Source organism: Diabrotica virgifera, chromosome 10 (genome assembly GCF_917563875.1).
Source record: "Diabrotica virgifera virgifera chromosome 10, PGI_DIABVI_V3a".
Lineage (NCBI taxonomy): Eukaryota > Metazoa > Arthropoda > Insecta > Coleoptera > Chrysomelidae > Diabrotica > Diabrotica virgifera.
In genome coordinates this window covers 11326151-11353232 of record NC_065452.1, presented here as the reverse complement: position 1 = coordinate 11353232, position 27082 = coordinate 11326151, and the positions used below count along the sequence as shown (strand labels likewise).

General features: G+C 31.8%; 2 protein-coding genes across 5 annotated transcripts in view; one reads left to right on the top strand and one right to left on the bottom strand.

The window, feature by feature from the left end:
• LOC114332050 (kinesin-like protein KIF13A) overlaps window positions 1-27082 on the bottom strand; it is a 515517-nt gene that overhangs the window by 79337 nt on the left and 409098 nt on the right. For all 4 annotated transcript variants that reach the window (XM_028281754.2, XM_028281756.2, XM_050641283.1 and 1 more), the window contains exon 12: window positions 2297-2488. In XM_028281754.2, coding sequence (XP_028137555.2) covers window positions 2297-2488 — 192 coding nt within the window. The remainder of the gene's footprint in view (window positions 1-2296; window positions 2489-27082) is intronic.
• Window positions 6489-26648, top strand: LOC126878528 (E3 SUMO-protein ligase ZBED1-like). The gene is made up of 3 exons (XM_050641284.1): window positions 6489-7918; window positions 17462-17675; window positions 22716-26648. Exons 2-3 carry the CDS (start codon window positions 17468-17470, stop codon window positions 23957-23959), a joined length of 1452 nt encoding a protein of 483 aa, XP_050497241.1. The 5' UTR covers window positions 6489-7918; window positions 17462-17467; the 3' UTR covers window positions 23960-26648.

Genomic DNA, 27082 nt, shown 5'->3' with positions numbered 1-27082 from the left:
AATAAATATCCTATAATTATTTTAAAGAAATCATATTTATTCTTTACTTAAATCCCAAATCCACGTGTCTGTAATTAGGAATTCTCACATAAATTCTTGTCAAGGTCAAGTAGTTCAGTAATTAGAGATTTCTTTTTGTGTGTAACTAATGGTTTTTTTTACATTACAATCTATACTAAAAACACTTCCCTAGTTTCTCTTTTGCTCCTTGGATGTTTTTTCTTACACTTTTACATTGAAGCTAAGACTGGGTAAATATTTGTTTTAGTCTTTTGGGGAAGTAATATAAAACGAACATGAGAAATCGTAGACCCTCGCCCACCTGAGAGAAACCTATTCCGGCTACATAGTCGTCACCTGGGAGCAAGCGAAGCGTTCCAGCTTCATTTTCGGTCTCTACACCTGTGCTTACAGGAAGCATGGTTTGGCACTATCCTAGTGCTCATTTTCTGGGAACATTTTGGTTATTCATTTGAGGAATGGGTTTGTTTGGGAACAATCAGTTTGGTGATATTAGTAACTATTGTGTTTTATATTTCAGACATTTGGTTAATGCACTATGTTCGTTAATTTTTTCAGATTTAGCTTACCTTTGTTTTTTATATAACATATTTGTACATTAGTGTATTTAGTTCCCAAACTATTGTATCTACGGTAAGTTCTTGTGCACAGGAATAAGCCTAGAAAATTAGGTTTTATACTTTATTATTGGTTTGATATTTATTGTGTAGCTTGTTTCCCAAATATTCTATTGTTTATTCACTTTACTCCATTTGTTCGGTTAATCTAGGTCGTTGTTTAGGTATTTATCGTAACTTCAATTTATCTCACATTCATCGGTATATTTAACTTTGCTTAATTCATTTATTATTTTCTCTTAGTCAGGCTTATGCCTATTTATTTATCATTTTTTCATATTTGTCGGGTTTTAATTTAGTTGTACGTAGCAAGCGTACTATAACCATTTGGTAAAGGGTCTCATGTGAGTTGTACCCTATATGTAAGTAAGAGGTATATCATTTTGTAACATACATATAACAGGACTGTTGTTATATTGTATGTCCTGTTTAACGATAACTTTTGTCATGTTATAGTCACTTAATAATTCGATGTGGTTTAACTCAGGGATTGTGCAAATCTAGGTAGTTATTTTTAATAAATATTTACTTATTTTGTGTATCAGTTATTTTTATTATTCCTTTATGTTCACATTTACTGATTTAATATATTTAATATTTGACAGCAGTGTAAGATACCTGGGAGAATGATCGAAGATCATTTTCTTGGCGCCCATGATTTGTTAGTGTTATTTAATTTGTTCTTCTTTAGCAATTATTCTCCTTTATTTATTTTCAGAACATTATTCTTATCTTAGTATATACCTTTTCTAGTCATCATTATCTACTTTGAGCTACTGTTCTTCGACAAGCATGCAAACGAGCCGTATCCATCCTTGAGTGTCAAGTTGTTCTCTTGCATCTCTTGCTAGCCAACTCTATTCAGTTTGCCTCTGTCTCTTCATACTTCTACTTCTATCCCTTTTAATTCCCCTTTCCTCAACTTCATCATCTTATCATTATCCCCCCGTACAAGTACTACTGCACAAAGTAGTATTTTGTTACAAAATAATAAGTATTATTGAAAATGTTTATTCAATTGATCTATTTGTCACCGTGATTGTAATTAGGTCCGAGAAATGATCGTACGTAAATAGAACGGTGGTAGCTCATCGGTAGAGCATTCGCCTACAAATCGAGAGGTCTTGCGTTCAAATCCGGACAATTCATTTTTTTTTTAATTTTTGGTATTCTTTTAGTTCTTTCTAAAATTAGTTTAATATTTAAATACAACATAAAAAACTGTTTAAAGTATGTTATATGATTTCGTTGAAATCATATAATAGAAGTATAACTTCTTACGTACGTATAAAGTACACACACATTCTTTTTTTGTAAAAACTTATAGTTTTTGAGTTATTTATGAAAAACCGCTTTAAAACGTGCATTTTTTGACGAAAAATTAAAATCTTTGATCTTTAATAACTCAAAAAGTATTGATTCAGTTGTATAATTTGATATAACAAATTTTGCTTAGAATTTGTCTCTCTATCGATTTATGGGGTTATTTTTAATAAAATAATTTTCTCCTCCGAGAAGGCAAGTTGGCACCATGTCACTTTTGTTTCTTGGGGTATCCTCTAACTACTCGCCAATTGTCATGAAAATCGATGTAGGTTCAACTAAATCGGAGGTGAAAACCTTCAGTGACTGCATTACATGTAAACTTGTAAACTCACCTTCAGTTACTTTGTTAAGATTGGGGCTATCATGAATTGAAGAATCCCACGCCGCCACTGCACACACATCTTTTTCCAAATGACTGAGTATCCGCAAAGTATAAAACTCTTTTCCATCTTCCTTTGGCAAAATAGAGTTTACTCCCGCAGTTGTCACTCCTTCTCCAGCAGGGTTTGTTGATAGATCGTCAGCTAAAAAGATCGCAATGGGATATAGTCCAGGGTAATAAGGTTTTTCCATGACACTTCAACAGCCAAGGTACTGAAGCGTTTTTTTGACAGGTAATACATATAATAACGAATTGTAACTATTTCCTACGTAGGATCTGGCGGCCATTTTTATTTGTAAACAATTTAGTGTCAAAGTACCTTTTCTCCTTTTTTTTTTCAAATTAATGGAAAACAGTAAGGTTTATGGTTGTCTTAGTACAAACATCTTCGAGAGAATGGAAAAAGCTTGATATAAATCTTAATATACTCATTTATTGTTAACATAATTGCGAAAAAAGGTCGAAATTTCGAAAAAATTAATTTCGCAATAAATATTGTAAAAATAAGTGTACAGCTTTGAAATTTTTGTCAAATGTTCTTTTGTCAAAAATTGTGAAAAATATCAAAGCGATTAATTCAATTGTTTAAATCTTATTCAAATTGTTTATCCCAGAGAGCTTTTTTGCAACAACGTAAGTCAGAAAAAAATCATGTTCGAACTATTCTACAGGTGTCAAATTAAAGGGCATGAGCTAGATTTTCAAATTTGTTTAAAAAAAGTGAATAAAAATGCATTTATTAGTAATAAATAATTATGCAAAAGTATGGTTAATTTTTCCTTATAAACTTTTTATTTTTTATATATATAAAATTATGTATATTTTTTACAATTTTTCATCAATTATCATATACAAACCATTACTTGGTAGTTGTACAACTAAAATACGGTAAAAATAGGTGTTTTTGAAAAATTTTATTCAAAAAGTTTGTAAGGAAAAATTGACGATACTTTTGCATAAATATTTGTTACTAATAAACGCATTTTTTATTCACTTTTTTTTAAACCAATTTGAAAAATTAGGTCATGCTCTTTCATTTGACACCTGTAGAATGGTTCTAAAATCATTTTTTTCTGACTTATGTTATTGCAAAAAAAGCTCTCTGGAATAAACAATTTGAATAAAATTTAAACGCTTTGAAATTAATCGCTTTGAAATTTGTATCACGTATTAAGCACCAAAGAACCCTCATTTGATAAAAAATTCACAGCTGTACGGGAACATCCATAAACTACGTCGTTGAAAAGGTGGAGGGGGGTATTTGCTTATTACGACGGTATACGACAGTGGGGAGGGGGCCATGAGTGCACATCCGACGTCGTTTGATGTTCACGAATATAAAAAATATACCCTACTGTAGGATTAAAAAGAATTAGTAAGTATATTACTTTTATCGCATACTTTTCATTTCGTTTTTATCACTCACAGTAGTGATGTTGAAAAAGTAACTATTCGTTACAAAGTACTCGTTACTTGCGATTACCGAAAGTAACGATTACTATTCAGAGAAACAAATCGTTACTTTGATTACTCTGATTACTTCGTTACATCGTACCAATCGTTGATTACTTTGATTACTCTGATTACTTTGATTACTATGATTACTTTGATTACTCTGATTACTTTGATTACTCTGATTACTTTGATTACTCTCATTACTTTGATTACTCTGATTACTTTGATTACTCTGATTACTTTGATTACTCTGATTACTTTGATTACTCTGATTACTTTGATTACTCTGATTACTTTGATTACTCTGATTACTTTGATTACTCTGATTACTTTGATTACTCTGATTACTTTGATTACTCTGATTACTTCGATTACTCTGATTACTCTGATTACTTTGATTACTCTGATTACTTTGATTACTCGGATTACTTCGTACCAATCGTTGATTACTTTGATTACTTTGATTACTCTGGTTACTCTGATTACTTCGTTACTTCGTACCAATCGTATCAGAGCGAGTAGTGACTATTGTATCTACTTTGATTACTCTGATTACTTCGTTACTTCGTACCAATCGTTGATTACTTTGATTACTCTGATTACTTTGATTACTCTGATTACTTTGATTACTCTGATTACTTCGGTACTTCGTACCAATCGTATCAGAGCGACTAATGACTATTGTATCTACTTTGATTACTCTGATTACTTCGTTACTTCTTACCAATCGTATCAGAAGAGCGAGTAACGATTATTGTATCTACAATCTACAACCATCACTTTACTTACATACTTTCTAGACTGACCGTAAAAATGTGGAAATGATTATGTTTCTACAGTATGAGTATGATCAATGATCAACAACTTTAATTTTGTATGCATTGCATTGGTTTTATTAGAATTAGACCAGGGCATTTAGCACTAAAAGCACCAGAATAAATAGATTTTTAAATAGAGCACCTAGACTTGCAACTTTTTGCGTTGTGTTCAGGATGAACTCAAGAAAAAGGTTACAATAGAAAAATGGGTGGAAATGCATAAGCGCATTTTAAAATGTATAAAATGCATCCAAAAGTTCATAAACATGTCAAAATCAGTATACGGTCAGATTTTGTTATTCGGGGGGTTTTTGGGGTCACTGAATACGAATATGCAATCAGAACCGACCTCCGAAGCACCTCTGGTATCCAGGGTTATTCAAAGGTACGTCATCTAGAGTTTAGAGGGTTTTTGCCACTTAATTGATGCAAACAGATTACTCGAGGGTTTTTAGGATCTTCTTCTTTAAGTGCCATCTCCGCTGCGGAGGCGGCAATCAACATAGCTATTCGTATTTTAGAGACGGTTGCTCTGAAAAGTTCATGCGCAGCCATGATATTCTGCGTCTCCCTATGCTTCCCTTTCCTTGAATATTTCCCTGCATAATCAATTTAAGCAAGCTGTATCTCTCTCCACGTGAAATATGTCCGAGATATTCCAATTTTCTTATTTTGATGGTATTTAGGATTTCCATCTCTTTATTCATCTTTCTCAGAACCTCTTTGTTTGTGACGTGTTCTGTCCACGATATTTTCAGAATTCTTCTGTACACCCACAGCTCGAATGATTTTAGTTTTTTCATTGATGCAGCATTCAAGGTCCAAGCTTCCATTCCATAAAGCAAAGTCGAGAAAACGTAGCATCTAGCCAACCTAACTCTTAGCTCCAACTTTAAAGCTGTTGTTCAGAGCACTTTTCGCATTTTGTTAAAATTTACTCTAGCCTTTTCTATTCTGATTTTGATTTCCTGTAAGTAATCTCCTGTGGAGTTGGATCATTGTTCCAAGATATGCATATTGGTCGACTCGTTCGATATTCGATCCGTTTTTGAATAGATTTTCGTTATTTCTTTGAGTTTTCGATATTCTCATAAACTTTGTCTTCTTGACATTCATTGGTAGCCCGTATTCTTGTCCAAACTCCTATATTCTGGTCACCAGCCTCTGAAAATCCCCAATATTTTCAGCTAAGATGACAGTGTCATCCGCATATCTAATGTTGTTAATGGGAACTCCATTTACTTTTATTCCACCTGTTTCACCCTCAAGAGCTTTTTTTAAGATCGCTTCCGAGTAGACATTAAAAAGAATTGGCGACAACACGCATCCCTGTCTCACTCCACGTCTGATTTCAATTTCCTCTGACAACTGATTGTTAACACGTACTTTTGCTCAATGCTTATAGTATAAATTCGATATAATCCTGAGGTCATTTGTAGTCTATGTTCTTTGATTCCCGGACATGCATTAATAATTGTTAATGTCGTACTTTATCGAATGATTTATTATAGTCAATAAAACACGCATACAGTAGGAAAATGAAAGAATACCCATGAACGAACATATAAACACGCTGTATTTTCCTGTCACCGTGTTACACAAAAAATTGGCCAGCGCAAGTACATGTAATAATTATTGTTACACGTACTTGCACTGGACAATTTTCTTTGTGACACGGTAACAGGAAAATACAGCGTATTTTGTATGTTCGTTCATAGGTATTCTTTCATTTTTCCGACTGTACAGTCGGAAAAATGAAAGAATACCCATCAACGAACATATAAAACACGCTGTATTTTCCTTTCACCGTGTCACAAAGAAAATTGTCCAGTGCAAGTACATGTAACAATAATTATTAAATGTACTTGCGCTGGCCAATTTTTTGTGTGACACGGTGACAGGAAAATACAGCGTGTTTTATATGTTCGTTCATGGGTATTCTTTCATTTTTCCTACTGTATATATCTTGATTGACGTCCAGGCACCTTTGTATAAGTATGTTAAGTGAAAAAAGAACTTCACGAGTTCCCAGGCCTTTGTGAAACCCAAATTGCGTATCATTTTACCAGTACCAGTTTATGATATAGGTACAAGTACATATTCTAACAGAACATATTCATATAGGTACAAGTGTACATGTACAACTATACGCTTTCAGTCGAAGGTACTAGGGACCATAACAAATGCACCTTCTTGGTTTATACCAAACAGGGAAATCCGAGACGATCCCAAGTAGGCACAGTTAAGGAAATAGTAAGTGAATACAGCAGCCGCTATTTGGTGGAATTGAAAAACCACCCAAACAATCTTGCACTAATCCTGATAGATAATAGTGAGCACTGAGCAGACTCGGAGACTGAAGAGCCACAAACCACTGGAGCTACCGTATAGGTTCTTAGGTTCTAAGCAGCAGTGAAGTGCAGTGAAGTACTTAGCGTTAAAGGCACATTTCAATAATCTAAGAGACTATTGGAGTTTTTGTTATCACTGGATAACAGATCTAAATTTATACATAGGTACACCCTTTTGTACAAACAAAAAAACATGTTTGTAATTTTTATGTATGGATTCACTCACCATAGATAAAACCCTTATTCACCACCAACCCTTCTTCTATACCTCTATGTACGTTTAGTTTAAAAATATTTACCTTATTTTAACTTCGCCAAAAATTAATAAGTAAACGTCTATGAGGCAGTTAACGTGTTAAAATAGTTTAGTACCGCGAAATTGCGAGTAATTAAGTTCCAGGAACTTCCTTGACACGTTCTTGTGTTGAGTTAAATATCTACTTTTAATGGTTACGCATTTAACAAAAGGCATGGTTTTTGAAAATTCAAAAGCCCCTCATAAATTTCTCTTACAACATAATGGACTTACAACTGAGCGACAAGTCTAATTGTGGAAATGAAGTACTTTTTTGAAATGTGTGTGATAAAGTAATTTGTCTTGTCTTGTCAATTGTGTATTATTCCGAATTTCGAGATAAGTTGTAACGAACGAGGTTTCCGTAATATGGAACCATATGTGTGCTTTTTGACCATCGAGATTCAATGGACAAAAGGATAAAGGATTTAACTTTCTACTTCTGGATAGAAGGAAGGGGTAGAAGGAAACTACGATGCTCCGAAGATTTCAATTTCATTTCAGTGTTTCAGATTCTAATTAACGCTCAAACAAGCAATACGTTACGTACCCTTGTGCTAAGTGCTAAGAAGAAGAAGCCGTTTCAGTTTCAACTCTTCACTCTTCAAAAGACGTATCTTTGCTATTGCTACTTGCTACGAAAGTAGCTATCGGTAAGTGGAAATTTGAATATTATGCTAATTATTGTGTAAAGTGTAGCCTATTATTATTTTATTTAAATAATAATATGCATTTTATTTAATTACGTTATTTTTTTTAATCATTTATCTTACTTAATCAGTAGACATATTGATAACTTTCAGTGTAGGGCCATTCATAATTTAAAAACATACCCGTTCATTGCATTTTTTACAAAAATTTTTGCATTATTTTTTATATCATTCATTCAAACTTAATCAGTCCTCGTCTAAGGTGTCGAAAGTTGCGTCTAGACTCAAGTGCTTAATGAACTTTTTCCATTCTTTCCTATTCATTGCCATTTGTGTTGCTTCTTGCCAAGTTTTACCCTTACTTTGTAGTATCTGCGAGATGCCACTATTCCATTGCATAATGGGTCGCCCTCTTCTGTTGTTCTGTTCTTCCTTATTGGATTTGCTTCCCACACTCCTTTCACTTGTCTGTTATTGTCCATCCGGGTTAAATTTCCGAAACATGCCAATTTTTTCTCCTTAATTGAGTCGAGTATCGGTTTGATTTTAAGTTTTTCTCTTATTTCGTCATTTCTTATTCTATCTGTTCTTCTTTGGTTCTTTTGAAGTACTTCATCTCTGCTGCATGAATTCTGCTCTAATGTCTTTTGTTTAAAATCCAGTTTTTGTCTAGTTTCATTGTGTAGTTTCAAATGGTTCTGATTGCATATTTAGCATTTTATTGTATTTGTTTTTTTTTTTCATGTATGTATATACTTTTTGTTGCTTCGATCAGTTTTTCACTTACTTGTTTCTTCTTTAGGCTTACCCATATATCTTTCTTTTGATTGAGTCGAATGCTTTTTTCTTGTCTATACAGCTCAGATATATTTCTCTATTTTTCTTTAAGGCTTTTTCTAATGCTTATTGGATGGTGTTATGTCATTTCCTGAATCCACTTTGTACGTACTTTAAGTTGTGTTCTATTTCTGTTCTAATTGTCCTTTCTATTACAGTTTCGTATAATTTTGCTGCTACATATAGTAGTGATATACATCTACAGTTCTTACAGTCTCTTGTGTTTTCTATTCCTTTCTTGTGTATACATACGTATAATTATTGCATTCGTCCATTCTCTGGGTATTATTTTTCTCTTCCAGATTAGATTATTTGTATACTTAACAATTTTTCTTTTCCTTTTACTACTATATATTTCAACATTTGTGGTGCTACCTCATCGGTTCCTGGTGCTTTTCAAATCTTTATCTTATTGCTTCTTCCAGTTCTTCTTTTTCTACAGTTTCTGAATTTTCCATGTTTCTCGTTTATTCTCTGTTGATATGGCTTTCTTTTTCCATTATATTCCCTTGCTTTCCATTCAGTATCAGCTCGAAATTTTCCCTCCATCTTTCCATTATTTTCTATTCGTCGTTTATTATTGTTCCTTCGTTCATTCCCTGTTTATTATTTGTTTTAGTTTTGTTTCTTTGATACGTCTTAGGTTTTTCAGGTGCTATAAAATAATTTTACATTCTCTGTGCTTTTTCATCCATTTTTTCTCCGAATGTGTCCCAACTGTTCTTTTTCTCTTTCTTAACTGTCTCTTTAACTAGAGAATTACTACTTGCTCTTGCTGCGAAAATGGGTAAATGGAAATTTGACTGTTATGCTAAGTATTGTGTAAAGTAATGTGCATTTTATTTAATTAAGTTATTTTTTAATCATATACGTTTTTTTTTAATTCTTAATTACTTACGTAATCAATCAGCTACCTCCGCATTATTTGATTTAGGATTAATCATCTATAGTAGAGAATCCGATATAAGGACGACCTGCGCCGATCTCTGTTTAATTGATAAAAATTATTATTTGATATGTAATTTAGTATGTTACTTACTCTTAGTCCTAAGGCTTTCTACCTTCAGGTGTAAGGCTGGTGGAGTTGAGTTTGGCATTGTAGTCTCCATGCTTTCCGATCCTGTGTTAAGTTTCTTGCACTTTCCAGTGCCAATCGTTTCTTTTTGAGTTCTTTCCTGATTTCATCTACGCACATAACTCTTTGCTATTTTCCTCATTACCTCATTTCCGTAGCATTGACTCTGGATTTTTGTCTCCCCGTCAATGTGTATTGTGTATGCCTCGCTGCTATACATGATTGTTGATCTAACTACTGATCTAACTAACTACTCCCGTTTTTATTTTCTCTGGTATCTGGTATATTTTCGTAGTGTTAAATAACCTTCCTGTTCGTCCCATTCCATCGTTTATTTCCATGTCTTGTTTACCATTTGATTCAATTATTATTACTAGGTATTTAAAATATTACACTTGCTCTAGTTGTTTTCCGTCTAATTCTATTGCTTGTGTCTTCCTGGTATTTGAGATTATCATTGTTTTTGTTTTATCTATATTAATTTTCATATTTATGTTTGTGATAGTTTTTCTTCTGGGATTTCAAGATTTTTCTGTAAGTCTCCTCTGTTTTCTGCTATAAATACCATGTCGTCTGCAAATAGTAGCTCCAATAGTTCATTTGCCAATATCCTAATGTTAGTTTTCTCATTCTTCTCTTGGCTTTCTTAATTGCATCATCCAGTACCACTGAGAATAGCAGTGGACTCAACACGCATCCCTGTTTGACGCCTTGACTTGTAGTAAATTCTCTGGATTCCTCGTTATTAGTTCTTACTGTCTTTGTATTATTTTTGTACATATCCTTTATTACTTCTATTAGAAGCCTGTCGACTCCTCTTTCATTTACTGTCTTCCATACGTCCTTTCTTCGGATTCTGCCAAACGCCTTTTCCAGGTCGATGAAGCATATATGTACCTATCTCTTTATTCCTATTGATTACCTTCTCACTTACTTGTCCTATTGTGAATATTAGGTCTTGCGTGCTTCTGTTCTTCCTGAATCCACACTGTGTATCTTCCATAGTTGTTTTATTTGGGTTTCTATTCTTGTATCTATTATTCCTGCGAATAACTTCCCAGGGATGCTTGATATGGTGATACCTAGTTATTATTACTGTCTCTCTTGTCTCCCTTTTTGTGTATTGGTAATTGGTAATTTAATGTCTTTCTTCCAGTCCTTTGGTATTTCTGCTCTACTTAAGATATCATTCATTAGTTCTTTCATGCTGTCCATTTCCTCTATTCCCATGAATTTGATCATTTCCGGGGTGATATGATCCTTACCTGGTGATTATTTGCCTAATTTTACTCTATTGCTTTGTCTAATTCCTCTCTTGTTATGGATTCCACTTGTTGTTCTTCATTCATTGTATCTCCACTATGTTGTCCTTGTCTGCATGTGTTTGCTCTTTGAAATGTTCTCTCCATTTTACCATTATTTGTTTTTCTTCTTTTAGTACGTTTCCATTCTTCTCTTTTATATTCGGCATCTTGTGCTCTTTCTTTTGTCGGTTGCTTTAATGCGCCGTAGAAGAGTTTTCCCTATAATTTGTTGTCCAAACAGCTCCCATGACCTTTCCTTTCCTACTTTCACTGCTAGTTTAATCTCTTTCCTTTTTTATTTATATGCCTCGTAATCTTCCGGGTTCTTTGTGCTTACGTGTCTCTTCCATTTGTCTTTTTTGTTCTTTATTTTCTCTCGTATTTCGTCCGTCCACCAATCCGTATTCCTCATGTCAGTATTTGCTATTTTTGTCTTCCCTCAAGTTTCCTCAGCATGTATGTAAGTATATTAACAATATTATATAGAAAACAAGATGTGCCGATCTAATTTTGTCCTGACTATAATTATTAATTAACAATTAAAAAATGACTTTTATTTATAAATTCTACTACATATTTTCCACCCGGGCAGATATTATTTTAGATTTTTTGGATCTTTGTGAAACAAAAAACGTCTTTTGTAATTATTTTTCTATTAAGTTGATCGTTTTCCAACTGTAAACAATTTAAAACTAAAAAAGACCGAAGAATGAGAATTTTCAAAGCTCAAAAACACAATTAAAAAATATTTTTTCTACGGCCGTGCTAAAAGAGCCACTTTCACGCACGCATTTCGTTTCCGAAAGTTGCACTTTCCCGCACGGCGTGCGTGAAAGTAAATTTTCCCGCACGGCGTGCGGGAAAGTAAAATACCTTGTAATATGGCCGTATAATACAGTGTGTCCACGGATGGGGTGCCCAAGAGGAAAAACTTTTTTATTTTCAATTTTAGCGAAAAATGTCATTCTTCATAAAAAGTTTTGCTTATTTTAAAACGCCATAAAACGAAATAAAATTCAAGTTTTTCAAAACCTGCTTAATTTGGTAGCCAATTTTATGTAATCGCTATAAATTTTTGCACTAACTTCGAAATCATAACAATAATCTAGTGTTGCCAAGCTACAATGTAGGTTAGTAATTGTCAACTCCGATAAATAATTTGCGAATTGTCATTTTTTTTCGACAACTTTAAGCGTTCAACAAAGAATTTATCTTGTGAATGTCATTATTGATCAATATTTTGTTTAACATTGTCGAAAAAAAAATGCCAATTCGCAAAATATTTATCGGAGTTGACAGTTACTAAGCTACATTGTAGCTTACCAACACTAGATTATTGTTATGATTTCGAACTTAGTGCAAAAATTTATAGATTTACTGAAAATTGGCTACAAAATTAAGCAGGTTTTGAAAAACTTGAATTTTATTTCGTTTTATGGGGTTTTAGAACAAGCAAAACTTATCAAGAATGACATTTTTCGCTAAAATTGAAAATAAAAAGTTTTTCCTCTTAGGAACCCCATCTGTGGACACACTGTATATTATAATACATACAATAAACTAATATTTAGATATTATTTACTAATTTATTTCAAATTTATCTTACTGTCTTCATGTTTTAATGAAATTTGCGAGATAATTCGATGAAATTAAATTATTTTGACGTATTATTTAAACGTCAGATCAGTAGAAAATTACAATGGTTTTGAATCGTCGTCATGGAAAACCAATATCGTCGTCGTGGTAACCCATTATATTGAAAGTTTGGTTTTGACAACCTTGTGAAAGAATTAATTTGTGTATTTTCACTTCTAAATAAAAATTGATGTAACTCTATTTTTGTGGCGTTTTTTCCAAACGTACGGTCCTAGAAAAAATATTGTTCCTAACTCATGCGGAAAGTGTCTTCCCCGCACTCGACTGCTTGCCCGAATTCCGCTGTCGCGTCGTTCGGGTCAACGGCAGTCTCTTTTTTCTAGGGCCGTACGTTTGGAAAAAAACCACAAAAAATAGAGGCATATCAATTTTTATTTAGGAGTAAAAATACACTAATTAATTCTTTAACAAGGTTGTCAAAACCAAACTTTTAATTTAATGGCTTACCATGCCGACGACATTAGTTTCCATGACGACGATTTAAAACCATTGTAATTTTCTACTGATGTGACTTTTATATATTATGTCAAAATAATTTTATTTCATCGAATTATTGCAATAATTTCATTATAACATGAACACAATAAGATACATTTGAAATAAATTAGTAAATAATATCTCAATATTAGTTTATTCTATGTATTATAGTATAATATTAGAAGGTATTCTACTTTCCCGCACGCCGTGCGGGAAAGTGCAACTTTCGGTAACGAAATGCGTGCGGGAAAGTGGCTGTTTAAGCACGGCCGTAGAAAAATAACTATTTTTTGAATTCATCAAGTCATGATTTTGTTCTGAAGCTATTTCCTTGTGGTATTTTTATAATTAACTATTTTAATTGGGAAATAAGCCACAATTAAATTGAAAAAATTATTTTATTAACGTTTCGACGCCCAAATCGGATGTCGTTGTCAAAATACAAAATATTGCTAAATTAAACAAAAATGTTGTTGCTCAGTAAAAAATTCTTCTATTTTATTTAATCTGACTAATTTATATCGGCAATGCAGACAAAGTAGAAGACTAAAATGGTATTGCTAAAATTAAAGAGTTGCGTTTTTGGGACGACTTTACTGAAAGATAGTTCATTCGATTACATGAAATCAACCCAACTCAAGAATATCCGTCACAAAAAAATCGTAGCATGTGATCTGTCTTTAAAAAGACAACCAAATGCAACGGTGACAGTAAAATTCTCGTGTTAGAGATTCCATACGCGAGGTTTTTTCCTGGTTTTCCCTCGTGATTTACTATGAAATCTTTAACACGAGAATTTTACTGTGACCGTTGCATGTGGTTGTCTTTTTAAATACAGATCACATGCTATGATTTTTTTGTGACAAATATTCTTGAGTTGGGTTGATTTCACGTAATCGAATGAACTATCTTTCAGTAAAGTCGTCTCAGGAAAACAACTGATAAATATTGGCAATATCATTTTAGTCTTCTACTTTAAAATGTATAATATAATATGTCTGAATTGCCGATGTAAATTAGTGAGATTAAATAAATTATTAGAAGAATTTTTACTAAGAAACACCATTTTTGTTTAATTTAATAATTTTTTGTATTTTGACAACGACATTCGATTTGACAATGACAATTATTTTTTCAATTGTGGCTTATTTCGTAATCAAAATAGTTAAATTAATGATTTGATAATAAGCACTAATTGTTAATGAGGAAAGTTCCTTATGGGAAGACGGGTGATGGGCCTACATTAACAACTAAAAATCAATGTTTGAAAATGAAATAAGTCCAAAATAGTTATAAAGAACTGGTAGACATAAGGAACAAAAATGATATTTTTACTTGTTTTTGAGCCGTGAAAATCGTTATTTTTCGTTTTTTTTTTATTTTAATTGTTATAACTAAAAAACGGTCAACTAAGAGAAAAATTACAGAATTGTTTGTTTTGAATGATCCAAAAAATTTAAAATAATATCTGCCATAGCCGAAAAAATTTTAGTAAAATTTACAAAAAAAGTGATATTTTTTAATCAGTCAGGACAAAATTATATCAGGCACTCCTTGTATTTTATAATAATTTTTAACATACTAAATTACATTTATAATTTTTATCCATTAAACAGATCAGTGCGCATGAGTGCAGGTCGTCCTTATATCGGATCATTTCTGTGTTTTCACTGGTACACGTAGAATTTAACAATTTTTGAAAATTTTTTGAAGTAGGTACTGTTCAATTTTAAAATTGTTTCGGTTAATTTTAATTTTTGGTTAGAAGAAGATTTTTTGTGTCATTCAAAACAAAAAAGGTCGTTTGTAATTTTTCTCTTAAGTTGAGTGATTGAGTGGACTAGTGGACCACACACACATGAGAAATTTTGAGTGATGATGACACGTGCGATTAGTAAAAAGGACAAACACGAACACATGCCATTTTAAGAAGTTCCTGTCTATTTTTGAGTTCAATGTCCAAGGTACAGTTTGTAGGGAGACTTTATTTTATACCTACTTTCTGATTCTGTTTCTTTTTATTTGCGGATTCCTGTTCAAAAATGTTCCCTTTCAAAAAATTATAAGGGCGAAGAGTGATTTGGTCATTGGTGCCGGGAGAAATTTTTGGGCAGAAATTGTTTAAACAATTATTTTATTGTTTATTGTGTATTTGAAAATATTTTTAAATCATGGTAATATATATGTCCCAACTTTTACCTTAATACATTTTTTCGTATCTCTTACACCAAACGAGTAATTGGACTTCCTCGCACTAATGCCGCACCCTGTTTTTATGTACTGACCACTGGATCTTCTCTGGCTTGATATATGATTTTTCTCCACCCCTTTCTCTTATTCATTTTTCTTTTCTGATCTTCTAGTCCCAATATTTCCATATCTTTTTTGACCTCTTGCTTCCATATATTTTTTGGTCTCCTTTTTGGTCTTTTCTCTTTTTTGAGGCTATAGCGTAGTTTAGTACCCTTTTAAGAGTCCTCATGTTCGGAATCCTTTCTAGACGACGTCGCCATATAAGTCTCTGTGCCTTTATCACTCATATTATATTAGGTTGGTTGTATAAATCATTTAACTCAGCTTTTCATCTTATCCATAAACTGTCCTTTATTATCTCTCCATATATCTTCTTCAGTATTTTCCTTTCCCAGATCTCCAGTAAATATTGTTCATTTTTTGTCATTGTCCATGTCTTACTGCAGTATGTTATTATTGGTTGTATACTTGTTTTGTATACCTATATAACTATATTTTTGCCTTTCTTGATAAAAACTTGCTTTTTAACATTCCATTAACCGCATGTATACTTCTATTCTATTGCCTGGCATTATTCTAGCTTGTATTTCTTTTTTAATGTTCAGTTTACGTAATATTATTGCTTCTAGGTACGTAAATCTTTATACCATTTCGAATTCGTATGATTTTAGTTATTCTAATTCTACTTTAAAACTGTTATCCCTTTTTGTTCTGACCATCTGTTCATTCCATACTCTTTGTGTTAGTTTCATTTATCTACAGTCCCATTTTCTCTGCTGCTTTTACTATTCTCTGTACCTACCATCTTCTGTAGCTCTTTTTTCCTGTTGCCGGCAACACCACATCATCCGCAAACGACAAAACTTAGGGTCTTTTTTGATACAGGAGTCATTTATTGATGACTAATAAGAGCAGTGATGACAAAGGATCGCCCTGCCTTAATCCTTCGTTTACTATAAATTTGTTTGATGGTTGATTGTTTATTTGGCTTTGTTTTATGTATTCTCTAAATTAAGAGGTATCATGGTGCGTAACTTTCTGCTAACTCCCGATTTCTCAAGCGCCTCTTTTCATGTTTTCTTCTTTATTATATCGTATGCTAGTATGTTTGCGTTTGCTGGAAGTCGATAAATAGTGCTATTAGTTGTATTCAATGAACACTGTTCATAGTTTTCTGCTTCGAATGTTTGGTCCTTTGTGTTTCTCCCTCGGCTAAACCAGTACCTATATTCGTCTATTATACTAGATGTTCAACTTCTTTTCCACGTTTATATTTTATGAATTTTGATAGGATTTTATATAGATACAGTATTTATTAATGCTACTTCTCTGTAGTTACTGCTACTGCATTATTTTTGGTTGCCTTTTTTGTGTAATGGATAAATACTAATTGCTTCCTTCCAATTTTCTGTTATTCGTTATTTTATCCATATCTCCCTTTATGATTTTGTATATCCATTTAGCATAGCAATTCTCCACCCATATAAGTGAATTGTCTTTGCTGCTATGTTATCGCTTTCAGGGCATTTGTTATTTTTAAGATTTTTTATTATTTACTCGATTCGTTCTTTGCTGGGCGATTTATCTTGTATGTCTTCTAAGTGTTCATTTACTGCTTTTGCTTTCACGCATTTTCTTTGACAACTTGCCCTTTAGTAATTCGTCAAAATATCCTTTCCACCTCTCTACTATTTCTGCTTCCCCGCTTTATTTTTAATGCATATGGGTTTTTGTTGGTATCCTCTTTTCTCATTTCTGGCACCTTGATACAGTAGTTATAGTTATGTATTTCTGCTTTCCTGCTTTATTTTTAACGGATATGGGTTGTTGTTGGTATCCTCTTTTCTGTTACTTAGTTATGTAAACAAAACCTTACATGCAAGTGTAGCATTATGAAATGTAAATATCATTGTGTACAAATTTAAAAAGCCATAAATTTTTTAGGTTAATATGGAAGAAACATATAAAAGAAGTGAAATTTGGTTACATTTCTCACCTTCATCTGATGGGAAGGCCAAGTGTAATATATGTGGAATAATATATTCCTATAAAGGCGGTTCAACGTCAAATTTGAAGAAACACATATCAATCAAACATCACACCTTTTTAAATAAACATGCTAGTTCCAATACAGGTGCATCATCATTGAAACGATTAAGTAAGTTCACATTTAAGGCAGATTATTGTAGATACTTTTTTAATCTTTACGTTGCATAAAATTAATATACTTTAAAAAATAGTTAATCAATATTGTTCTGAAGCTATTTCTTTGTGGTATCATTATTATGTCTGAATTGTCAATATGAATGAGTCAGATTAAATTAAATTAGAAGAACTTTTCTATTAAGCAACATAAACAGGATTTGTTTAATTTATTTATATTTTGTATTTCGATAACGATTTCCTAAGTAGAAGTCGAAACGTCAATAAGTATGTATAATTTCCCACTTAGGTAAATTTTTACTTCTTTTTCGAATAAAATAGTAAATTGTAATTAATCAATGTTTGTTCTTAAAAATTTCTTATTTTTTGTTTGTTTTTAATTCTTGGGAAAAGTTTTATAGTTAAGGTATTTTATTGCTGGAATTGAATCTTACCCCATTAACGCCCAAGATATTTTTTTTTCAAATTTCAAAATTTTAATTAGGTATACATAATTATCTGTAATCTTGTTAATCAGGAAATATACATGAAATTAATTTACATCTTTGCATCTTTGAAATTAATTTACATAAATAGGACGCTGGGCGTTACAGTTATTACATATAATCGAAGGTATGTATGAATGGGTTTAAATCGGTTGCGAGAATTAAAATTTTTATTCACGTCTAATAAAATCAAGTTTATTTTTATGATACTGTAGTAGAAAACAATTTTTACATAATGTTACAGTACATTTTCCACAGTATGTTGGCTTTACAATTTTCCCCCTGACATCGCCTCTGCTTTTCACGTTTTCCATGAAGGGTTCTTTCCCATATATCTAATCTTACATCCATAGAAACTTTTGCTGATGATGTACTCGGTCTTCCTATACACTTCTTGAACTAAGAGTCAATTTTAGGTAGGGAACTGCTACAGTTCGACGAAAATCTAATAAAGTAATATTTGACTTATTGACTCGTTGTAGAGAAGTTCTATTACTAGTTCATTTACTAATGCCAAATCAATGAATCGTGTGAATATTGACCAATACCACTTCTTGGCTCTGATTTTAGTGGAACATTTTCCAACAAACCATAGCACTCAAACCAGTCGTGTTGATCAACGCCTGCCATGTAATTATGTATTAGAATTTTTTATACTTGTGTTTGAGAAATTAAACGTTTTCTTTTGAACTTACGGTTCAATATAATGTAGTAGCTTAGTAGGTTCCATATTGTCAAAATTAGATGCTATAGTAACACACCTATTACCTCAATTTTACAAAAAATATTTCTCTATTTAGGTACATCAAACTGAAAATCATATGAACTACGAGCTTCTTTTCGTATCTTGTATATGACACTTCGATAATATTATATTTTCCCGCAATATTCGTATTGCTCGGTATCCACATTTTTGTAAATGAATTGACAAATCTCTGCTGTTAAATAAGTTGTCAAAAAATACCCAGTGAGTTGCACATTGCAGATTCAGCAATTATAACAATGTCCGCTACTTCAACAAAGAGCCCAAAATTTATAGCCGAATCGATAGGCTTTCCACGTATAAATTGCTTCAATGAGTTATGTCCATATAGTATTTCGCAATCATTTTTTCAATGGACAAAATGTTTTTCAAAAATATTTGTTAAATTCAGTATTTATCACATTGAGAACGAGGCTTCCTTTGTATCATCTGTCGTCTTTATCTATACAGGCATTATCAGTGAAAAGTATAAATTTCTTGTGAAAGGACACCGCACGCATGTTATGGAAAATTTAATATCACTCAAATACAATAAAAGGACATCGCACACATCTTATGGAAAATATAATGTCACTCAAATTCAATAAAATTTATACGAATAGATTCGTTTTAAATTAACGTTCAAATCTTATCATTGCGCCAACTCTTAATTATGATTAATTACGGCGCAAATTGCAATTAAAGTTTATCGAAATCACATTTTTTGAGTCAGTAAAAGTGTCAGTTACAATTACTATTGCTCTGGGTGCTATTCACAAGAGCTTAAACCCCGCTGGGTCTAAGCGGATTAGTGAAACTAATCCGCTGATTTATGGAGTACCGACAATTTGGGTATTTTAAAATATTTTTTCTCTCTCTAACTTAATGTTGTTCTGAAGCTATTTCCTTGTGGCATTTTTATAATTACGTATTTTTTATGGGAAATAAGCCACAATTTTACTAAAAAATGAATTTATTAACGATTCGAAGTATATATTAACTCTAACTTATGTACGTACCCATTTGATTTCAAATTTATTTATATCAATTTCTGCTCTTATTATTGAAAATATAGAGTTGGCGCAATGATAAGATTTGACCGTTAATTTAAAACGCATCTATTCGTATAAATTTTATTGAATTTGAGTGACATTATATTTTCCATAATATGTGTACGATGTCCTTTACATCAGTAGATTGCACCAACTCTGAATTTCAATTAATAACGAAAATTGATACACATAAATAAATTTAAAATCATATCCATATCATATGGGTATGTAAATACCTACATAGATAGAAAGAATAAAAATATTTTGTGAAAAGGAACTGTAAATCTTTCTCCGGGTATTAAAGTATTTTTTATAGATGACCTTACAGTCATAGCGTACAGTACGACAGAACGACAGTGCACTTCCACCGACCCACCCCAAAGTAAGGGTTAGTCTCATGCTGTGTTAATCTTTTTTCAATAGTGACAATATAATAATTATACTAATAATTTTTATGAAGAGGACAGTTTTATGGACTTCAAAAATGTGATTTCCGTAAACTTTGATTCAGAGACGAATCTATTCATGTAAATTTTATTGCATTTGAGTGACATTCAATTTATCATAAGATGTGTGCGTGCGGTGTCTAATTGTCTAAGTCTTAGCGACTTATTTATAGAACACTAAAGACTAAAACAAAAATAAGGGCCATTCAGAAATGTATATTTACGAGGTTTATTTAAGACTCGGATATAATAAACCTTATTCAACAATAATAACCTATGGAAAGGTAAAAAAACTGCCGAAATGAATCATTATTATAATGTCTAATAGTTTAATGTGTATATGTAAATCTAGACTAGGTCAAGAAATGTGTCCATTGTTAATAATTTTTATCGCCAACAGTCACTAAAATAATTCATTATTGTACTCATTTGCCCTCATTTGCGGCAGTACATTAACACTTTATTGTACTGAAAGCAGAATTTTACTTTACCTGCCGCGATTAATCAAATTAAACCAGATTGAATGTAAATGATCGATGGCAGTAATCGAATTGCGAGAATTTAAGTGAACTTAAAATTTATTTACTTTAATTATTTAATTTGCGCTATTAACTATTAAATTTATGTCAAACAGTGAAATTCTGTAGTATTTTGTAATTATATTCATATAAAATAAATTAAAACTTTACCGATTTAGTAATTATTCAATACTGATAACAGTGATAACTATCGATTAAAAATCGAAAGCGGCCATCTTGCAAGTTATCTGTCATCACTGCCATGAAATTGTTTATTATGACATCTAAAATTTCAAAAGATCTTAAATTGTAAATTGCAAGTAAGTATCAAAAACCAATATCCAATTTTTGTAGAAACTGAAATTGTAGATAAAATATATTTTGGCATTATATCCAAGCTTTCAGTACTTCATTTTCCAGTTTTTAATTCAGGGATTATTAAAATTAAAGATGATTAATTTTATGAATAATGAAGATAATCAAATTAACAAAATTGTGTAGTGTTATAAGTTGTAATGAGATTTTAAAGAAGTTAGATAAATGACAGGTTTTTATTCAATTTATTTTATAAATTTTTAATTATTTTTAAATTATTGCAGAGCCCAAACTCTTACGTAGTCAACTTTAAGGTGCGAATCATCGGAATTCAATTTCTAAGTTGATTTCCAACCAAATTATGTTGGCGATAAAATTTTGTATGCACCACGTCAGTAAAGACTTTACTGACTTGGTATATAAATAACTATTTTACGGAATGGGTGTTTGTAATACATATTATAATCAATCAAAATATATTATTCAGTTTACTAGTTTTACTACATCATAAAATATACAGGATATTTTTTTTCTTAACACAAATTTTAATAATTGAAGAAAAAATATATTTTTTAGCTATTTTGTTAAAAAGTGTACTATTTTGTTTATTGACAAATTAGAGCTCCGAAATTTTGTTTTTTTTTTCGATTATTGCTCTGTAACTCCGAAGGGTTTAGCTTTAAACCAAAAACCCCCCGAATTAAAATCTACTGTAATTTAATTCTGCACAGAGGTATTTTTTTCCGATTTCCTTCGACGAAAATTTTCCTCGGAAAATCTGGGTTTTTCCAACAAAATCTTTTACTTTCAACTAAATTGTAGAATAAATTATTCATCGATAATTAAATAAATTGATAGTCCAATTTCAATTCTATAAAGTACATTAGACAGGTATACGAGTAGTGCCTTTTTATACAAAATTCATAGTTACTCTGGTGTACCACAATGAATCTGGTTATTATTGCGACCGTAAATTTATAATTAACTTAATTGACTTAATTTATATTCAATATAGTATTAATTAACAATTTAATTGTTGTTAAACTATTTTTTGTTCCATTTTCGCCGGCTTCTGAAAATATAATGAATAATTGCTTCCCTAAAATTTTAGTTGAAAATAAAAAGTTTTATTGAGAATACCCGAATTTCCGAGAAAAATTTTTATCAAAGGAAAGCGGAAAAATCTGTGTCCAATTAAATTACTATGAATTTTAATTCGGGTAGTTTTGGTTTAAAATTAAAATCTTGGTTACAGAGCAATAACTGAAAAATAGAAGATTTTGGAGCGCTAATTTGTCAATAAACAAAATAGCACCCTTTCTGTTAGCTCTATAAACTTATATTACTGATGCAATCTTAAGATTCGATTCCAGCAATCCAATAATTACTAAATAATTTTTCCTTGTATTTTTCTAATTTGCCTTGAGTATTAATAGATATTTTTCGATGACGGCTAATCGACATTTTTTACTTGTAGAGCCAAATGATGATGAAGATGCTCAATCCATTGCTTCAACTTCAAGTCAGATTACGACGCTAACAAGTGTATCTGAATCTGCATTGCCTTTGTCGTCTAAAAAATTAAAACAACCCTCTCAAACATCAATATTAAGTCACCTAAATAGACCTTGTTCACTACGACGACAGCAAGAACTCAATGACTTAATTTTACATATGATTGTACATGATTTGCAACCAATTTCATTTGTTGAAAATGGCGGATTCAGGGACCTAATGGCGGGCGTTGAACCATCTTATGTCATTCCCAGTCGTTTTACATTTACCTATTCATTTTTGCCCCAAAAATTCAGCCAAAAAACTGAAAAGTTGAAAGGTTTGTTGTCCACCGCTAGTTCAGTTTCCATTACCACCGATGGTTGGACTGCTCAACACAGTCAAACGAGTTATTTAGCTTATACAGTCCATTTCATTACAAAAGATTGGACGCTTTATTCCACTCTATTAAAATGTCATCAGTTTGATGATAGTAAAACCGCGCAACATTTAAAAGATGACTTATACAGTGTTGTGAATGAATGGGATATCTTAGAAAAAGTCTTCTCGGTAACTTCAGATAATGCTTCAAATATCAAGGCAGCAATAAAGTTGACTGAGTGGGGTCACATTGGATGTTTTGCTCACACGATTAATTTAATTGTTCAAAGTGGGTTAGAAATTTCTGATGTGTCCCCATTACGAAAAAAAGTTAAGGCGATAGTAGAGTACTTTCATAGAAGTACAAAAGCTAACACTAAATTTAAGGCTATGCAAGGTCAGATGAATGAGGGTCAAAGATCATTAAAATTAAAAAACGATGTAGCGACCAGATGGAACTCTACATATTTTATGATTGAGCGTTTTCTAAAAGTTCGCGAGCCTCTAACTGCAACTATAGGAATTCTGCAGATTCCTGTAGAACTGTTGACGGAATCCGAATGGGTTGCTTTAAAAGAAATGTGTTGCGTTTTAAAGCCGTTTGAACAGCTCACTACAGAGATGAGTGCAGAACAAAATGTAACCTTATCGAAGGTAATTGTCATTGTAAAGGGCCTGCTTTCAGCTGTCCATAAAATTGAACAGAGTACAACAAGTGACAAAATTAAGAATCTTATCTATCATTACGAAAAAGAGATAGGGACAAGATTCGGTTCTGCTGAATCAAACACTTTAATGGCAAGATGTGCTTTTTTTGGATCCAAGGTTCAAAACCAAAGTGTTTGATTCAGACTATAACTCCAATAGTACCAAAGAGCATATTCAACATGAGGTAGCTAAACTAATCATTTCGGAACGACGGTCGGAAGATATTATTCATGACCATGACAATGACGAAGTGAATACCGGAGAAGAAACGGCCGCATATGACGATCAAAATTTAGTTTGGGAAGACTTTGATAAGGCCGTAGAGACACCAAAAGACATCGACTCAAAAGCAGCAGCAATCATCGAAGTAAGGGCATATTTAGCCGAAAGTCTAATTCCTAGAAAAGAAAACCCTCTGGAATGGTGGAAAACCAGAGCTTTCTTATATCCGCATTTAGCGCAATTGGCCAAAAAATATTTATGCATAATGTCAACATCAGTACCATCAGAGAGGGTATTTTCAACGGCTGGTCAATTAATTTCTGACAGAAGAAATCGATTGACCGGAGAAAATGTGGAAATGATAATGTTTCTACATGAAAATGAAAATCTTTGATTTTACATGTACGACATTGTTTTTATATATTTTATTGTTTCATTATATCATATTCTTTTTCTTCTTAAAGTGCCCTCTCCTTTGAAGGTAAAGGTTGGCTACTACAATTTTATTGCAAACTCTTGTCTGTCTCGTATCAGTTCTTATTAGCTATTCAAAATTTAGCCCTGTCCATTGTCGGATGTTTCTTAGCCACGATAGTCTTTTCCTTCCTAGGCCTCTCTTTCCCTCGATCTTTCCTTTCACTGTCAGTTGAGCATATATATTAGTGCTTATTCTTTCTCAGTACATATGTAGCTTAGGTATGATGTTTTTCTAACTTTCACTGTGTTGTTGAAAAGTTATCGTGCTTTGCATATTCCGTGCAGCACTTCTTCGTTTGAGGTATGCGATGTCTAACAAATTTTGAGAATTCTCCGGTCGATCCACATGTCAAAGGTCTCCAATTTATTAATGGTTGCAGTTTTAAGGATCCACATTTCAACTGCATAGAATAGAGAAGAGTCAACCAAACGTAGGTTTTTGATAAACGTAGTAGAATTTCGAATTTATTTCGAGAATCATATAGCAGTCTTTTAACTTTTTCGAAAGATTTTCTGGCCTGTTCTATTCTAGATCTTATTTCTAGATTAGGATTTAGACTGCTATCGATCCAATAACCCGAGGTACTTAAATTAAATGACCTCTTCTGTCCGTTTATTGTACAAGGTTGAGGTAAAATCGCCTCCATATTTCTATCGCATATTACATTAGTACAGTTAAAATAATTAGACGATAAATATGAATCAAGAGAAATTAAACTTTTTCAACTTTTAAGTTAAGGACAAAAAGAAAGGTCATTAGCGGAACCGAATTCAAAATTATTCTGTACATCGTATTTGAAGCATTATTTGGTGAGAACACCTCATTTTTTGTTGTACTAAACCTCTACCTCTGTTGTTGTACTAAACATTGATATAATTTTAATACATCGAACTGCTCTGCGTACAGACAAATTAAAATTTTCAAATTTTTAAAATTGTTTTGGTCAAATTGCGTTAAGGGAACGGGTACGAACTTTCGGTTTCAATGCTATTTAAATGGGATTCATTTTTTTCGAATCCTGAGAAAACTAAGTAATAATTATTTTTGAAAAATTGAAACGCAGAATGAAAGATTACGTTATTACCGAAGGCGAAGTCCCTGAAAACTTCTATAATGTTTATTTTAATAAGTTACAAGGGTGAAAAAAAAAGAGAAAATTTGGTGTGATTTTTAATTTCAAATATCTCATCCAAAAGAAACTATATTCATTCTAAGGGACTTTCGGCTCTCGGTAATAAAGTAATCTTTTATACGAGTACTGCGTTTAAATTTTTCAAAAATACTTATTAGTTTTCTCAAGATTCGAAAAAAATGATTACATTTAAAATGCATTGAACATTTTGACAGGCGTCAAAATTTTGCATTTTCTTTCTTTCCCCTTAATAAATTTTTTAATGAACTATCCATCCGTAAATGGTTTGTTATGTTAAGCAATCTATTTTGAAATATTTGATTACTTAATGCTGAATTGCGTTCTTTACATTTTTTAAAAGCGCTTTGTTGTCCGTCTAATGATTTTTGTAAAGAGCCAATTTTATTTTGTCTGAACTGAGATTCAAATTTATCACATTCACTTTTGTGTTTCATGTAGGTGTGAGACAAGCTAATTTCTTTGAATAGGTACTCTTATAGATTCTTTGCAAATTAAGCATAGTGCTTTAATAAAATTATTAATAAAGAAATTAACTTTTCATTAAATTCACACTTTTTCTCATTAATTTTTTTTTCTGTTGCATTTTATTTATTTTTTCTATGATAAGACCTGAATTATTTTACCAAATTAAAAATAACTTGTATTTCTCATTAAGTATCTACTGTTGTTGTAGTGAAATACACCTTCCCATTATTCTGTTAGCCCGCATTTTTGTCATCGGCCACATTTCGGCACGACACTAAGTTTTTTGATTTTTTCTAAAATTATATTGATGCTTTGGCGGGCCCTCAAAAAGAGGATAGCATGCGGCCCGCGGGCCAAAGTTGCCGACCCCTGCATATTGTATCGTATTGTATTATTATTATTGTATTATATTGTATTATTGTATTTTATTGTATTGTATTATATTATTGTATTTTATTGTTTTTATTTTTGTATTATAAATAGCTTAAATAAAAATAAAAAACTTAAAATATGTTTACATTTGTTAAAAAACCTAATTTAATTTAAAACCGGTTTAATATTCAACAATAATTGATATAGAATTTATGCTGTTAAAAATTATAAAAAGCAAAATGTTCCCGATATAATTTTATACAGACAATAATTAATTAATAATCAAAAAATGACTTTTTTTAATAAATTCTACTATACCCTATTCCACGAGCATACGCCTGTTTTGGATTATTTCGACAACGAATATTTTACTGTGCAAAATAAGAAGAACGAAAGTAAATTTCAAATTACATTGTTGTGTATTGGAATAATTATTAGCGCCATTTACTTTCGTACTTCTTATGTTGCACAGTAAAATATTCGTTGTCGAAGTAATCCAAAACAGGCGTATGTTCGTGGAATGGCCCATAAATTGTTTTCGGCTCGTTAAGATATTATTTTAAATTTTCTG